Source organism: Plecotus auritus, assembly GCF_963455305.1.
Source record: "Plecotus auritus genome assembly, chromosome: 5".
NCBI lineage: Eukaryota > Metazoa > Chordata > Mammalia > Chiroptera > Vespertilionidae > Plecotus > Plecotus auritus.
Genome location: NC_137776.1, coordinates 76,282,946 through 76,301,181, shown reverse-complemented (window position 1 = coordinate 76,301,181; position 18,236 = coordinate 76,282,946). Strand labels below are relative to the sequence as shown.

The 18,236-nt window shown below is 33.8% G+C and overlaps 1 protein-coding gene across 2 annotated transcripts in view; it reads right to left on the bottom strand.

The window, feature by feature from the left end:
* Positions 1-18,236, bottom strand: part of LRP1B (LDL receptor related protein 1B) — a 1,782,191-nt gene that overhangs the window by 192,945 nt on the left and 1,571,010 nt on the right. For both annotated transcript variants that reach the window (XM_080670835.1, XM_080670834.1), the window contains exons 61-66: positions 15,861-16,049; positions 14,850-14,998; positions 9,197-9,290; positions 5,443-5,559; positions 5,029-5,148; positions 2,250-2,369 (exon numbers count right to left, since the gene is read on the bottom strand). In XM_080670835.1, the coding sequence (XP_080526961.1) occupies positions 2,250-2,369; positions 5,029-5,148; positions 5,443-5,559; positions 9,197-9,290; positions 14,850-14,998; positions 15,861-16,049 (789 nt within the window). The remainder of the gene's footprint in view (positions 1-2,249; positions 2,370-5,028; positions 5,149-5,442; positions 5,560-9,196; positions 9,291-14,849; positions 14,999-15,860; positions 16,050-18,236) is intronic.

Genomic DNA, 18,236 nt, shown 5'->3' with positions numbered 1-18,236 from the left:
AAAATAGTATGAATTATTTTATTATATTTATAGTCATCAGTATTAAAGCTTTTCTCCCCAGGCCCATTCCAGGCTTTCTATCTTACAGATTGACAGAATCCTGCCTCTGAATATTGTCACATCTGCTTTGAATGAACTCTCATGCAAAGTGACAACTTGAGAACTGAAACTCTTTGGTGTCTATAGAACAGATTTTATTAATTTTCTGTGCTTTATTTGCTAATGAATGTGTAGTAATTGTAAAATGTAGCAATAACCTTTAATATGGAAATGTGTTATTCACATTAATACACTAGAATACTAGAAAATGTTTATGCTTCAAATTAGTATAGAAAATATAACACTATGTAAACATTAAAAATGCTATAATCTATTAGGTACATATTAATTAATAAGTGCTTACCAATATAGTAAAGGTAAACAGAAAACATGTGAATGATGCATAACCACTTCTGCTTCAGGACAGGTGGAGGAAGAGAAGGAAAAGGATAGAGGTGGGCTTTAGTTGCTATTGCTGGGATTTGGGTGTTTAAAAGAGATCTTTTAGGCCGAATGTTAACATCTATTTAAAATGGTACATCGTGCTTACTGTATAACTTTCTGTACAAGTTGGTAAGTTTTAAATGCTTTATAATTTAACAGGCACTTTCTTTAATTTAAAAAAAGCTGATCCTTACATTCCTATAGCTTGAGTAGCCTGATTCAAGTTTCCTCACCAGGCATTTAAGGGAAAAGAAAAACACACTTTAATCAATTCTATCTTTTGGATTGAGCATGTTCAGTGCCATGTTGGAAAAAAACAGTCTGTGGAAAGTACAAAGCTACCATGGGAAGCTCAAGTTCCTCTCACAAGCTCCAGTTAGTGTGATTATAGCTAACACATTAATTAAAAATAATTAGCCAAGCAGCAGTTTATACACCAAAACTGGTCAAAAGAAGCAAAAGGTTCTTAACCAATTTAGAAGCAAGATTCTATTAGATGACACAGAATTCTAGATAAGCTGAAGAGAGGTAGGAGAAGAAATCAGGAAATGCAACCACAGGGAGGTGTGATGTGGCAGAACAAATAGTGGAATCCAGAGACTTGGGGAGTGAGTAAGGCATTGACCAGAAACTCCCAGGCAGAACAACTGATGAAAAGAATGTTTCCCTGGGAACTGGCAAATGTGAAATCTAGCAAATGAATTTAACACAATTTTGTCTAAGAAGCCTGAAAGTCCTATCTTTAAGTTAGGCAAACTTTGTCTTCTCTAATCAATTGCTAGATGATTATTTTTTATTTCCCCAACAATGCTAAATTTGGTGTATTTACCTATAAAATAGTTTCAAATAAATGTTTAATAAGTGTTTGTGAAATAAATTACACTTGACAACTATTATTCACTTCTGTCTAGCTTTCAACATTTTTAAGATAGGATAAAATACATTAAACAAAATGAATATGTTCTCCATTTCTTCAATGTTAATTAAGGAATAAATATTGTAAATAAAATAAATAATTTGAAGTGAAAATATTACTATTTCAGAAACAAATACTAACAAGTGATCACTGTCATCTATTAAAACAGAACAAATGCTTTCATTATTTTTCTTATATTTTTACCATATTTAAGAATTAATATTCATTGAATGAATGGAAAATCATGTGAATTTAAGCAGAAAAATGAAGTCTAGAACAATATGAAAATAGTATTTTATTGTTTCTATTTATTAAATGCTAACATCATGTACATCCTCTAAAATAAAAGAAGATAGTTTTATCCTATCTTTTTATTTTTATTTATTTAATATTTTATTGATTTTTTACAGAGAGGAAGGGAGAGGGATAGAAAGAAACATCGATGAGAGAGAAACATCGATCAGCTGCCTCCTGCACATACCCCACCAGGGATGTGCCCGCAACCAAGGTACATGCCCTTGACCGGAATCGAACCTGGGACCCTTCAGTCCACAGGCCAACGCTCTATCCACTGAGCCAAACCAGTCAGGGAATATCCTATCTTTTTTTAAATCTATATTTCCAGAAATAGTTTTGACTTATACTAAGCAATACTTACTCTTTTGCCTTACCCCTCCCTGCTTTTTACGAAATAGCCAACCTGAAATTATTGACTCTGAGAACATGGAGACAGACTTTCTCATGTAAGACTTCAGTTTCATCAGAATTGTGTTCAAATTCATTGCACTATGGCCATCTCAGATTATGACATAAACACAATAGGTAAGATCCACAGTCACAAAACACTCACCGCAGTTGGCTTCATCTGATGCGTCTGCACAGTCCGGATCCTCATCACAAACCCACAGCTTGGAAATGCAATGCTTGGTAGTTTTACATTGAAAATAGTCTGGAGAACAGCTGTTTTCAGCTTAAGAGGAAAACACCTATTAAAATGCAGCTTTGGACAAGTATAGTTGTGGGGTTGGGGGTGCTGGGTAAGGGGTGTATTCACCTATAAAATAGTTCACCTATAAAAAGTGAAGATATTGAGCAAAAAAGAATACTCCATATAAAAAGCAATTAAACAAACAAATGCTTAAGCTAGTTGAAAATGTATCATCTTTTATTATTATTTTTTTTAAATATATTTTATTGATTTTTTACAGAGAGGAATGGAGAGGGATAGAGAGCTAGAAACATCGATGAGAGAGAAACATCGATCAGCTGCCTCCTGCACACCCCCCACTGGGGATGTGCCCGCAACCAAGGTACATGCCCTTGACCGGAATCGAACCTGGGACCCTTTAGTCCGCAGGCCGACGCTCTATCCACTGAGCCAAACCGGTTTCGGCAAAATGTATCATCTTTTAATTAATGATGCTCTAAAGGTGAGGAGTTTTAACTTTTAATTACAATGTATTCCTAATATCTTTCAGTAGAAATAAATATAAACATATTTCTCCAATGATGTATTTGATAAAAATCAGAGTTTTCAAAACAGTCCCACCTAAATTAGATTACATTTAAAAACTAACTTTACACAGAAACAATTAAAGGAGTTTCAGAATAATTTTTTCCAGATTAATTTTAAATTTTATATTTAGGCAGTTTTATAAATGAAAAAAATTATTAAATTGGAATATACTAGTCAATAAAGAAATAAAAAGCACAGATTTTACCAAAATCTCTAGTTGTGTTGAGTCTTTGAGGGAAGAGGTGAACATATGACTTAGACCAGGGGTGGGCAAACTTTTTGACTTGAGAGCCACAATGGGTTCTTAAACTGGACCGGAGGGCCGGAACAAAAGCATGGATGGAGTGTTTGTGTGAACTAATATAAATTCAAAGTAAACATCATTACATAAAAGGGTACGGTCTTTTTTTTATTATTTCAATAGTTTTATTCATTTCAAACATTTTAACAAGAAGAATGTAAACACTAATTATTATAATATGAAACTTCAAAAAATGGAGGAATCATAGCACAATAACATACCTTATATTGAAGATGGCAAAGGCAAAATAAAATTGCCTAACAAAGGAAAGGTACAAAAGCCTTTCAAATTAAACTTAAATATAATAAAATAATTTAAAACTAAAACAAATAGAAAAGAACAAAATGTGTAAACAGTAAATTAAACATTTTCTTTAGTGCAACTTCCAAATTATGCCCGGGACGTAGATGTAGATGGCAATGTAGACTGGGTTGAAAGGTTTTTGGTCTTTAAAACATCAACTTCAGTGGGAACAGTGTTGTTGGTCTCCTTTTTAGCTAATGCTCTGATACTGTGCTCTCCAGGGGCGTGTCTCCCTACATCACCACGATAACGTGTCTACGCATTCCCAGGGTGATGTCTGGGGACGCGTCTGAGGGCATTACAAGGAGCCTCTGGAAGATTGAGAGGTTGTTCCTTCTACTGAATGGGCGGATATAAATCCGCCCACTCAGAAGAAGGAGCTGTGACTGTGTTTCCTGACGTTGCCATGTTAACACTGCTGCTGGTGAAGGAGCGGAGGGGAGAGCAAGAGAACCCTCTGCTCTTTTGGCTCCGCGGCCGGATAGAACAGCTGAACAGGCCGGATCCGGCCCTTGGGCCGTAGTTTGCCCACGGCTGACTTAGACTGTAAATCACATCACAAATCCTAGTGAGTTTAATGATCAGCTTCTAGAATGGCTAACCATAAAGCACTGGTGCTGACTTGATTCTGAATGCATCATCTTAATCAAATTGCTGAATGACTGCACATTATTTACTGATAAAATTTTTAGAGGAATAAAATAAAACTTCTGCAAGACAGAAATGTTCACAGCATATCTTGAAATCATGAAACTTGATAGGTGCTCTATCTAGCCTTCAAAGTCTCTGTGTGTTGTGTGTTGTGTGTGTGTGTGTGTGTCCGTGTATGTGTTCGTGCACCAGCCTGCCTGCCTATGCACATGCATATAAATTGTTTTCTCTTTCACTTAAAGTAATTTGAATTTAGGCAGTTGATGGAAATGAGAGGTGAACAAAATGGAAAATATTTTACTATTGTTCTTTGAAGTAGCTTGTTACGATACCTTAAATAGGGTTTTATTTACAGTTTTTAACAAATAATTTTCTTGTTATTTTTCCCAGTTTTTATTTCTTCTCGTATGTTTAAATGTATTTTATGGGGGGGGGGGTGTAGAAGCAACCTCTAATTAAAATGGAGTTAGTTTCAAGTGACTAATCATTGGAAAATTACCTATACCTACTTTCTATGAACAAAAAAAAAATGCATGAAACAATTCCATAATCACCTATAATGCTGTTTTTGCTGCTTCTCTTAAGAATGATATGAATGGATGAATTTTGTTTAATTATTGTCACAATCTCTAAGAAGCTTTTAAGTAAAGATGACCCATGTTTTAATTTTCTTTAATTTCTTCATTTAGAGATTATTAAATAACCCATCCCAATAAACAACTGTTTGGAATTATGTGGCACAGTTGCTATTATATTTTTCGACATTGTGTGACTTTACAATGCATAAAAATAATTTTTAGACCAATTTCAGTTTGGGGTCAGAAGTAATATAAGACAGAGCATTCTTAGGTGACTTACGACAGTCCTTTTCATCTTCCTCATCGCCACAGTCATCTTGTCCATTGCATCTGAGGTTTACTGGGATACATTTCTGATTCTTGGTACACTTGAACTGACCTGAGAGGCACACATGTGTATCTAAAAGATAAAAGAGCAATATTATTTGTGTTGAAACTCATGTCTTCATTTAAATCAGTGTGGGCACACCCTGGCCAGATATCATTCAGATACGCAGGTGTTGTGGGTTTGTTTCCCGGTCAGGGCACATACAAAAATCAACCAATGAATGCATAAATAAGTGGAATATCAAATTGAGTGATGTCTCCTTTCTCTCTCTCTCTCTCTCTCAAATCAATAATAAAAAAAGTCAGTGTGGACATAATCAGTTAAGAATTAGATTTATGCTCCTTAGTTAAAAAATTAATCACCTACCACAGTTGAGTTCATCAGAATTGTCTCCGCAGTCATTCTCTCCATCACAGATGAAAGCAGGCAGAGCGCAGAGCCCTGTTCCACACTGAAATCGGCCTGGCTGACACTTAAATTCAGCTGGAGGAGAAAACATACAGGTATTGTGAAAGGACAATCTTAGCTCATGACTTCTTAAACACAGCTTTTCTGACATTCAAATGTTCATACTATTATTACAGTAAATACATCCTAGAGCACAATGGCAATGTCTCACATATATAGCCATCAGATTCAGATGCACAGCTACACTATGAACAACTCAGATTGCCTCAAGATTACATTTCACTAACTAACGTTAAAAAAGCAATTAGCAACCTATAAATATAAAGGTATAGATTTAAAACATATAAATGCCTCCTTACTTCAAATAAATGATAGAGAGGTTAGTGACAGAGTAGAATATTGTAATTTTAAAAAATAGTTACTTCAATATCATTTTTAAAAATCACTTATCTTTGGTCACTTTGCCACCTGTCATGTGTAAGAGAGGAACATCTGCCTTCAAAACATACTTCCCAGAACTACTTAAAGCATCACATTTTAAATCAGATTTATTTATATTCATTTCTATAATTCTTTTAATATAAAGGGCAATAAATATTAAATATTTTTATGTATCACAGATATTTTATTATAGTAAATAAATCCCAGATAATAGTTCATTTTATCTGCTATATTTTTGAGTTTACATAAGGAATAATAATAATTAGTAGGATTTATTAAGTATCTACTAAGTATCAGGCACTGTGTGAGGCCCTTTCACATATAGTAACTAATTGAATCTCATCATAAACTTCTCACCTCAACATCATAAGCACTTTTATAAATGAGGAAATTAATTTTCATGGACAGAAAAGTTTCAAGTGTCAGATTCAGAATTTAAATCCAGATCTGACTTTGAAGTCTTCTCACAAACTATATTGCTGGCAATAAAACATTTTTTTTCACTGATGATCCTAATGTATGTTACTAATCACTGACTGTGATTAATAGAAACTAATAATGATTTATTAATTCAAACCAGTCAATCAAATGTTGATAAATTATATTTTAAATTTTCTACAGAAAATAACATGTTTATAATTATGATATTAATTAAATATTTTATTAATACTTAAAAAATAACTCTTAATATATGATGACTTCCATAGAAGTGAGTTCTAAAATGCTGAGCCATTTACCTCCAATATATAATGTTTATTAATTAATCACACTCAATATTTCTCCTGTGCTATACTTAATTTTTTCATGCTCTAAACATGTTCATTTCCTCTATTTTCTATTGCTTCCTTGTAAAGTTTCCTGTAATGTTTCTTTGCTACTAAAAAAACCCTCCCCTAAGAATGAGGTACATTCCTGCTTCTATCTCTGGGAAAAAACTGGGAAGCATCCCTGACTTTTAAATTTGCCTCTACTAGAATGATCCATGGTGAATTCAAATCGCATAGGAAATGCAATTACAAACTCATGATGCCAGAGAATTTTTAATGCATGTCTCCAATCTACATTTATGTAAAACAACCATTATGATAAGTAGGCAAGTATGTGAAATTGGGATTAAGCTTTCCTGTCTTTTAGAGTGCAATTATAGGTATTGTCAGTATCTCTTAGTAGTCCCCAATGTTGATGATATAGCTACTCAAAAATGAATTCTACACACTCCACAGACTCATGTACATCATTTCCACCTCACCATGACTCTCAAAATTAAATTATGCCTACAGATGTTCAATGCTGTTAAACCATCAACTCCAAGTAAGAGATCATTTATTAAAAGGTCACAGAGACCTGGGTGATGTGGCTCCTTGGCTGAGCGACGACCTACGAACCAGAAGAAGGTCTCAATTTAATTTCCTGAATTGCTGCTCAATCCCCAGTATGGGGGTTCAAGAGGTAGCCAATCAATGATTCTCATCACTAATGTTTCTATCTCTCCCTTTCTCTCTACAGTCAGTAAAAATATATTTAAAATATCACAAAGATAATGCCACCAATAAGAATGTGTAGTATCGGTATTTAACCAAGACAAGAGGCTTTTAGGTATCAGATGTCTCTTAGGTTCCCTTCAAAAGACATTAAAGTTTTGTTTGCTCACCATACAGTCTGACTTTTCATAAATTGTCAGTATTTAAATACTGTAATTCTGTCAGTGCATAAATGTGAAAAAACTCATCAAACTAAATTTGTCGTTAATTTTTGTATATCAATTTTATTGCAGCATGAAATTTTAGTCTAGATTAAAGTAGAGTTCAGGAACTGAAACTATGTTAGAAGGGAAAGCATTGGGTGTTAATGACTCTCTCTGCAGGGCATCATGGTGATATTTCACATTAGGGAATCTGGGCGGGAAAGGTCATGTTCACATGAGGACCAAATTAACACATTTATGCATGTTTATTTCTATAAATGACATGAATCAGTTGTATTTATTTTCTTTACTATATCAAGAGAAAGTTTACCTTATTGTGGGGGAATTAATAACTTCCTTTAAATGAGTAAATCTCAATTAGTACTCAATATAATTTCTTATTACTTTGATATGTCTTTTAATTCAATAACTTAAAAAAAGAATAACTCAGCCATAATAGTATATCTATCCCATTCAGATACTTTTTATATGTTATCTCTCATAATGAAAATAAAAACAATATTAATAAGTCAAAGAACAGAGGATCTTTCAGAATTATAAAAAGAATATTAGAAAAATGATGACTTTCATAACATTTTTTCTTCCTATTGAATATATTACTTGCTGCTTTCAAACATATACTAGTAAATGAGCTACGTGAAAGGACTTCAAATGAGTGATGGAACACAGCTCATCTAGGTAACTATCTAGTGACTGTAAGTTTGAAACAGTCTTGTAATTATGTGGTGGGAAATCTGCAGAAGGAAGCAGCTAGCTTTCACTATGGCAGCACATTATCCTTCTTTAGTGCAAGCCTAAGAAGAATCTTGGACAGAAATGTCAAGGCCAAATCATGGTAACCATCCACTGGGATGTTGAGGGAATTATAATGATTGACTACAGGTATCTTCAATTTGACAGGACAGTATGGGAATGACCCAAAGGAGTGAACTGTACAGGCTATCAAGGAAAAGTCAGCCGATTGTTCATTACAATCAAAGTTACCAAAGATAGCTTTAAAAAAATGTAGCACCTAACTATGCCAATCACAGTCAGATGTAAGATATACCTAATTGCTAGTCACTTTAATCCAACTACTAAGAGCATACTAAATTGCCTAACTGCAAACTAATGAGTTATATTGGAAAAATCTGACTTTTCATAGATTTTTAGTATTTTAATACTGACAGAAAAGTGCAAAAATTGTATCCCTTAATGGTAATATTTCAGTCATTGAGTGACATTGAAAACTTCCCCATTTTTGTCTCCAGATTGGTGATATATTACGTCAAAATCATGCTGATTGTTACTGTTCTGATCACTACCTGAAGCAATGTAGCTATTCTACAAGTGAAAAAAAAATTAGAAAACTAACAAATTGCAGATGCTGTCACACTAAACATAATAGTTACAGATATATCCAAGAAATTGCAACAAATTTTTGTTGTATTTTTAAATATAGACATATAAAATATTATAATTTTGAAAATATATCAGAAAGGAATTCTGTAGAAGTAGCTTAAAGCTTTCATTTCAGAGCATTAAGAGGTTCTAAGTTCTAAATTCCCACATCTCCGATGTACTCACGACAATCATCAGGTTCGTCAGACCCATCACCACAGTCGTCCACGGTGTCACATTTCCACCAGAATGGGATACATTTATCAGTTTTGCAACGAAACTTAAAAAAAGAAAGAAAGAAAGTGAGAAAGGTTGAAATCCTACTCATATAGAACAGGTATTTAAAAAATCACCAGGGCAGAGCAGCCTAGCCTAATCCCTTGTGGCAAATGTGAACTATGGTGGGCTTAGAGAATTCCATGGCAGGGAATAAAGGCACAGCAATCAGCAGCAAAATAATCTGCCAGGAAAGCACATTGTCCAGGTAAGCCTCCTGGGATTGCCTGAGCACAGAGATCACCCCTTTACATATTGTCTATGGGTGCTTTTGCACCAAACAGAGTTCACTGATTGCTTCAGAGACCATGTGGCCAGCAAAGCCTGAAATATTTATTATCTGGCCCTTTACTGAAAAAGTTTGCTCAACAGTGAACAGGGATAAAAATTGTTAGGAAGAGGTACCTAATTAATTGAATTTAGTTAATTTAGATTAACTTAATTGCATTGTATTTTCTTAGGAATATTGGACAATTCGATTCACATTTCTGTCTCTGCTCCTTAGCCAACAAATGAGGATGTGAAGATAACCTGAAGGACTCTCTCCAGCTCCATCATGCTGTGATTCCATGGAATTTCCTGAACATTCACATACTGTCTTTGCTCATCATGAATATCTACTCTACATAAATCTTAAGAATACTTCTTAAAGCAGGTGAGAATGACACAGTTATTTTCAGTTTTTAGAATGTTTAGTAAATACACACGAACTTTTAGGATAAATAAGAGAGATTTTGATAACTAAAAAGCTAAAAATAAGGCTGCAATAGGTTTTTCTGCTGACTTTTAAAAATGGAAACAGAAGAAAACTGCTATAATAAAACTCATTCTTACAATTATTTAAAACACCATTCAATAAGTAGAAAATGTTATATGGCAATACTTACCTGTAGGCCATGTAGCATGTGGGTAACTTGTTGCTAGTAAAAATTTCGAGATTAATATTGTAAGGAAGGTTATATGAACTGAAATTCACCCCCTGAAGCAGAGTACAGACTATTGCTCCCTTCACTATTGGCCATATGTACACAGAGATCAAGAAAGCTCAGTCAATTCATTCCTTAGTGATCTCAGACCACAAACTAATCTCTTTCTTTGCAACATTCAGTTCTAGGCTTACTCTGATTTGATAAAAGAAATCAAAGAAAATCATATTTTCCATACAGAGAGCACATATATCTGAAATAGCTATCAAAAGATTCACTTTAAATTACAAAAACCAAGCCACAGATCAAGTTTAGAATGTTTATTGCAGCATTATAATTTTTTTCTTCTGCATTTAGTAGAAATTCAGTGAAAAACATCACAATATTCTTCTGAAGTTGAAAATATTAGTTAATTTTCTAAAATTTATTAATTTTATTTTTGAAGTGTTTCTGTTATAATCCCCACATGAGTTATTAAAAGCAAGGTGGCATTTTTTGTAGCATGTTATATGACAGACACTTGTCACATAGAAAAATATAGCCTAGGTTCAATTTTCTCTAAGGAAAATGGATTATCAAACTAAAGATTTTGTTCATTTAAAATACTGTTACTTTTTTCAAGTTAGAGAGAATTGGATGTTAATCTTTGCTGAAAATGTCTGGATATCATGGAGTTGCTTCAGAGTAGATTTACATTATTTTTTTTTAATAAGAGGGTGGATTTGTTTATTCTTATTATTTCCAGTGACAATACTGAGGGCAATACTGAGTGATGTTATTTCAGGGGAAGATCTGACCATTGGACCATTTTTTCCACGTTGGCTTTGTCTCTGGTCATGGCTGTGTGGCTTTCGTAAATTATCAGAGGAAAAACATTTATGGATAGTGATTATCTGGGGGATATAAGGTTAAGTATGAAAGCAATTGCCATGAACATTAAACATTTCTAGTCATTTCAGTATATCAAAGTACATTAGTAAGAAGATTTCAGTTCTCCTATGTATATTCAGTCTTCCCAGTCAAGATTTGAAAAAAAAAATCTAAAATTCATATTTTTAAATTCACTAAAATATGCCTGATTTAAATAAACACCAACTGTTGCAGTTATATATGATATTCTGGTTTGCATGCCATTTCAGTTTTAATAAGACTATCGAAGGTTTTGAGTTAAGAGAAGGCTGGGGTAAAACATACTTCTATTATATTTTATGCTAGTCAACATTTAATTCATTACTCTCAGAGGAAGATGTGTCTCGGCTTCATGACTTCATTTTTTCATACTTAAATACAGTAACTTTAAAAAGATTAATGCTAGCCCTAGCTGGTTGTTCAGTGGTTAGAGCATCATCCTGTAGCCTGAAATGTCCTGGGTTTGATTCCCAGTCAAGGGAATGTACCTAGGTTGCAGACTCAATTCTGCCTGGGTTGGGGCAGGTGTAGGAGGCAACCAATCGATGTGTCTCTCTCACATCGATGTTTCTCTGTCTTGACCTCTCCTTCTACTCTCTAAAAATCAATGGGAAAATATCCTCAGGTGAGGATTAACCAAAAAAAAAAAAAAAGATTAATGCTGAATATAAATATAAAATATTCTTCATGGTAAATGTTCTCCAAGACTAATCTATATATATATAAAAGGCTAATATGCAAAGTGTCCCCTCAGGAGTTCAACCAGGAAACCCTTGCTATGACGTGCACTGACCACCAGGAGGTGGCGCAGAATGAAGGAAGGCCCCTGCTGGCAGCTGGCAGCCAGCGAAGGAAGGCCCCGATGGGCCGTGATCACCGGCCAGGCCTAGGGACCCTACCCATGCATGAATATCATGCACCGGGCCTCTAGTATCTTTATAAAGTAAATTGCAGACTGCAATTATCACTCACAAAAAGAAGATGTAAATAAACTGCTAAATACATGTCTATTAAACAGATACAGGAATAAAATGCAAATCCCACATATAGTGAAGTTCAGTTAAAACAGGAAATGTCTCAACCTAGCTGTTTTGCCTCAGTGGATAGAGCGTCAGCTTGGGGTCTGAAGGGTCCTGGGTTCAATTTTGGTCAAGGCCTCATGCCTGGGTTGTGAGTTCGATCCCCAGTAGGGGGTGTGCAGGAGGCAGCTGATCAACGATTCTCATCATTTATGTTTCTATCTCTCTCACTTCCTCTCTAAAATCAATAAAAATATATTTTAAAAACAAACAAAAAGAGTCTCCACTTAAAAGATAAGTAAAGCCATTTTTAAATTACTTTTTATTTTCTAATTTAAATGATTTAAATTTAATATTTGAAGTTGTTATTGCTATAAAATTGGTTTAATATTTATATAGATTTTCATATGTTTATTTTCAATCATAACAGAATTCTTATTGGTGTGACTTACCTACTTTATTTTTTTAAAACACAATATAATTTGGGAGGTATATTATTGGTTGCAATCGTTAGATGATAACAAATCAAAATTTCCTAGTAAGATAAATTCAAACTGCAACATTTGTATCTGAAAACTTAATTGTCTGATTCATAAATACTTAGATTATTTACTTCACTTTAATGACTACCTGATTAAAATTTGTTTCTATAAACTGACTTTATTTGAAAGAATCAGAGACAAAATGGCTCCATAAACCACAAGGTTTATAAGGATAACCACTAATGGATTATGTTAGCTGATGTTCATTAACTTTTTTCTTAAAAAATACAATAAAGCCCTAGCCTGTTTGGCTCAGTGGATAGAGCGTCAGCCTGCAGACTAAAGGGTCCCAGGTTCGATTATGTCGAGGGGCACATGCCCGGATTATGGGCTCGATCCTCTGCTGTGGGGGACATGCAGGAGGCAACCAATCAATGATTCTCTCTCATAATTGATGTTTCTATCTGTCTATCTCCATTCCTCTCTGAAATCAATAAATATATATATATATTTAAAAAGCAATAAAATATTTTTAAAAGACTAAATTATTAGAATTCTATCTTTTGAATTAGTTGGTTTTCCAGTTCTAGCGGTGACATCGTGGAAGAGAGTGAATTTCTTTCAGTGTGTGCTTGTTTTTGAAATAGAGATGCTAAGACAAGCTCAACCTGCCTCTCCAGCTGTGACTATGAGCATCATACATTAAAGAACTGTACAAATGGGAAGAGATGGACCCTGTTCCAGGGAGGCAGTGTGTGTAGTGGTTAAAGGCACAGTCTATGAAACCAGCCCTCTAGTGAATGTAACCCTGACTTTGCTTTAAATTGGCTGGATTACCTAGGGTTTGTTACTTAATTTCTTGGCCCCTCAGTCTTGTCTTCTTTTATTTTTTATTTTTTTAATATATTTTATTGATTTTTTACAGAGAGGAAGGAAGAGGGATAGATAGTCAGAAACATCGATGAGAGAGAAACATCGACCAGCTGCCTCCTGCACACCTCCCACTGGGGATGTGCCCGCAACCAAGTTACATGCCCTTGACCGGAATCGAACCTGGGACCTTTCAGTCCGCAGGCTGACGCTCTATCCACTGAGCCAAACCAGTTTTGGCAGTCTTGTCTTCTTTTAAATGAGACTGATGATTTGTGCAGGCCACTGTTATGAAGATTAAGTTGGAAAAGTTTCTGGTGCATAGTCAGTGTTATTACTCTTGCCCTCTAGTGCACCTGGCATATACTTGAGGAAGCATGCAATCATGTAGACTGCCATCAGGAGGTTTTGATGTCTAGTCAAAAACATAGGTCACACTGGCCAGGCCAAGTTAGTCATTTCTAAAAACAAATTACAGCTCAACCAGTGTGACTCAGTGGTTGAGTGTCGACCTATTAACCAGGAGGCCAAGGTCTGATTTCCAGGTCAAGGCAAATGCCTGAGTTGTGGGCTCCACCCCCACCCAGTGTGGGGAGTTCAGGAGGCATATGATCAATGACTCTCTCTTATCACTGATGTTTCTATCTCCTTCTCCTTTCCTCTCTGAAATCAATAAAAATAAAAACTTTTAAAAACACACACAAAAAACCAAATGACATAGTTTCTTTGAGAATTGTATCTGAAACAAGATACTGACTCAAATATAACAAAACCAAATTTTATAGTCATATGACTGTTGCCCAAAATTTTAAATAATAAAATCAAGTCCATGCATCTATCATTAAGCAGAAATTTTAATTCTGGGATATATTAATGGCACATGACAACATTTTGAAGAAAAAAAGATTTCAGAAAAAAAATATTTAGATTATATAACTTTTAATTTGAAAAAATCTATAAATCACTTTTGACACAATTCATTTTTTCCATATCACATCAACTGAGGAATGGGAGAGAGGTGGATATGGTGATACATAGCAGATCATCTAAGAGTCTTGTTTGTTTTTTTAAGCTGCACATAACTTAGTTTTCATCCTATGCCTCAATGACCTTGCTTTCCTTAAATACATCACATCTCCTCAGATGATTCTGCTACTCCCACTCATGATTTGAAAAATTATATTGTAATTGCTTTTCCTTTATTCTGTAACTCTATGATGTATGGAATGATTAGTTGTTATGTAAAACAAAAAAAATGATGTTTTGAAAAGTATTTACATGAATAAAAGTTCATTTAAAGCCTTTATAACAGCTTGCCCATAGGAACCTATGAATTGATTTCAAGACCTCCACTCACCTGACTGGCTGTGCAGTTGGATAAGCAAGTCCTATTATCAACTGCAAGATAGAAGTTGGTGGGACATGCACAGGAATGAGTCCTTCCAGGGGCTAAAAGGCAGAGATGACTGCAACCTCCATTATTTATCATACAGAGATGTTTGGAGACTACAAATGAGAAAGAAACAACAACAAAAATAAACAGAATAATCAAGACCAATAATATAATATAATATTTGAAATAAGACATTTAAGCTTCATAATTTGAAATTGAATAGAACTTTGTAACGAAGAACACATTGATTATAAACATAATTTTATTTAGTTACAAACTCTATTATTGTCCAATGGCATTAATTTTTATCATTAAATAATTTAAGGATACATTTCCACAAAAACAAGCATTTTAGTAGAAAAAAATCATTGTCCCTCAGAAAAAAACAACAGCAGAAACTAGAAGCATTTTGGATGAAGACATACATATGTTTAGAAATATTAATGTAAAATAAAACAATGTAATAATGATCTATAACTTACAGTGTAGTCGCTTTGTTTTTAGACCAATTTTGTGTTTTAAGAAACATAATACTTTATTTAATAACAACTGATAGAATTCCCATTAGACATATGATTAAGAAAACAATATATTTCTCATTTTTACAATCCTCAAGCTATTTAAATATAATTCCTTTTACCCAGCATTCCAGAAACTAAGAATCCTATAACTATTTTGTAAATAAATTATTTCAAGAATTCAGTGTCCACTTCTTCAACTACTTGTATTATTGTCATTTCTGCTTAATATGATTCAACAAATCAATAACTATTTGTACTATTATTGAGCTTCCAATTATATTCCTTAACAGTAGTGCTTTATATTAACTGAATTCATTCTATACAATTATGCTAAATAATAAAATCTCACAATGTTTCTCAAAAATAAATTTACACTTAACCTTGGAAGAAACAAAAATGGAATGTTACTAAAAGATGTCGATGCATTTATGGAAATCATGGAAAGAATAATTACCATCGGGTTGTCTATAAGAATGATACACCTGGATATCTGTGATGGCATGCCATGAGTTAATCAGTGAGAGTCTGTCTGCTCCCGAGGTTTTATGGGCACGGCTGAGTGACTTGGTTTTCCCATCAGTCCAGTAGATGTAGTCTTCAAACAATGTTAGTGCAATCACCCCTGGAATGTCTTGATTAGGGACTGTAATAGGAGATGGTAAGATTAATGTTCAGTCTTGGAAGACTGCCAGTTAAAATATTCAATACTACATGGGCTGACAGACACAACTGCTACAGAACTTCATGTGAATAATTGCTGTGACAACCTGTCAGGCTGGCAAGGTTCTTTATTACCGGTTAAGAGAACGCAGGATCTGGCACAGCAGTGTGCTTTGCTCAGATTTAGCTTGGTTCAACCACTGGGAAGAAAATGAATGCAATCCTGCTCACAAATAATGGCTGCTTCGCCAGAAACAAGTAACATCCAACATTTAAAAACTATATATATATATATATATATATATATATATATATATATATATATATATATAGCTAATTCTAACTTAAATCCTTAAATCTACAGGTCATTGTATTGCTTTCTCCCATGTTTAAATTGACTAAATTATATATCCAGGATGAAATTTTCATCTACCTATAGATAGAGTGACTATAAGACTACCATAAACCATTTTAGTCACTGAGATTTTATGAGTATTTTTACTTGCAAAATGAGATGGGATAGAAATGGAGAAAAATAAGTGTGACGGATAACAATGTATTATGCAAATTTAACAGCCATAAAATTGTTTAGCTGCAGGTTAAAATTGTTTAATAATTATACCTCATTATAAGACTGGGTTTAAATGTAAACAGTAGAATGAGCATTACAGACATGCATTTTTCTTTCAAGCAATTCCAGGGTCCTATCAGGTAAACGAGATATAATAAATTCTTTTGGTGGTTGGAGGTTAAATAATAAAGAAATTCCCAAATTTGCACACACATTCCAATATATGCATCTGTATTTATTTTTAGGTCTAATTTTAGAAACTCTGAGAAAATGTTATTAATGAAAAATGATACTGTAAATCAAGTAATAGGTATGTTTTTATAAATTATTTTTAATGACTAAGTATGTTTGACATATTTCAGACTCAGTAGCAACTGAAAGCTATCAAAATTTATAACATAAATGTTGAGTGTTTCACAGGCTTTACTTTTAAAATGTTGAAATAATTTATATTGCTATCTAGAAGTAGAAATTTTAAATCTACTGATTTGTTATTTTTATTCTGATGGGACAAATGTAATCAGAGACTTCACTATGACTTAGAAAAAACAGAAATAAAAGAAATACAATGAGACTCTTCCAAATAGGTGACAATTTAAGCCACTGACTATTACCAATATGTAGGTTCTGGCCAGAAGTCCACCTTAGAACAGATATTATGCATATAAAATATGTAAAACTTCAGAAGAATCTAGATGTGCACATATGATACAAATACTCAGACTAAATTATCTGTGTAGTCCTATACACAGGGAGCCCATCACTAAAATGATAAGTGGGATTGGACAGAAAAATGAAGAGAAGGGCATGACCAGAATAAATCATGTTTGAATTATTTATACAAACTATTCCCACTTTCTCCCTTTGGCTGTATGAATTATTTTGGGAAGATAAAACAAATGTGGCAAATGTGAACCATTGTATGAATCTTGGTGATGGGTGATCATTATAACAATCTTTCAACTTCTGTATGTTTGGAAATTTTCAAAATAAAATAAAAATTTCCAGAAAAAGTTGAAAGTCTCAGAAACATTAAATTCATATTTCCTTAGATGTAAAGAAGCAATTGCAACATTACATTCAATATGCATCCAAAAAATTAATCATTACTTTAAAAATTCTCAGTTCACCAGAGATTCAACTGACTTCTTTTCCAACAAGTGGTTATTGTAAGAATTTGCCTATTAGCATCTCAAAAATACCATAGTCTTTTAAATATTCAGTAAGTAACTGTAGTTCACATTTAATAAGCACTTGGGTGCCAGGAAGTAGGCCAGATGTTCTCAACAATGGGAGAGGCAATTCCAGTGTCAAAGAAGAAAAATTATCAAGCCCAGATATCTATAGTTCTGCAGTTGAGAAACCCTACAGTAGAATGACCATTTTATACACTCATTGTATTTAGTACCACAACTCTATTGTGCAATAGTAGACTTTGCAGATGGGAAAGCTGAAATCTGGAAAAACTTAAGTAACTTGACAACAGAGGGGAGGGAAATAGTTAATGAAGATGCTGGTATTTAAATCTAAATGAGATACTCTGGCTTCTGAGTTCTTTGCCATTTTACTTACTAGTGCTGCCTTTAAAAAGCCAACTTG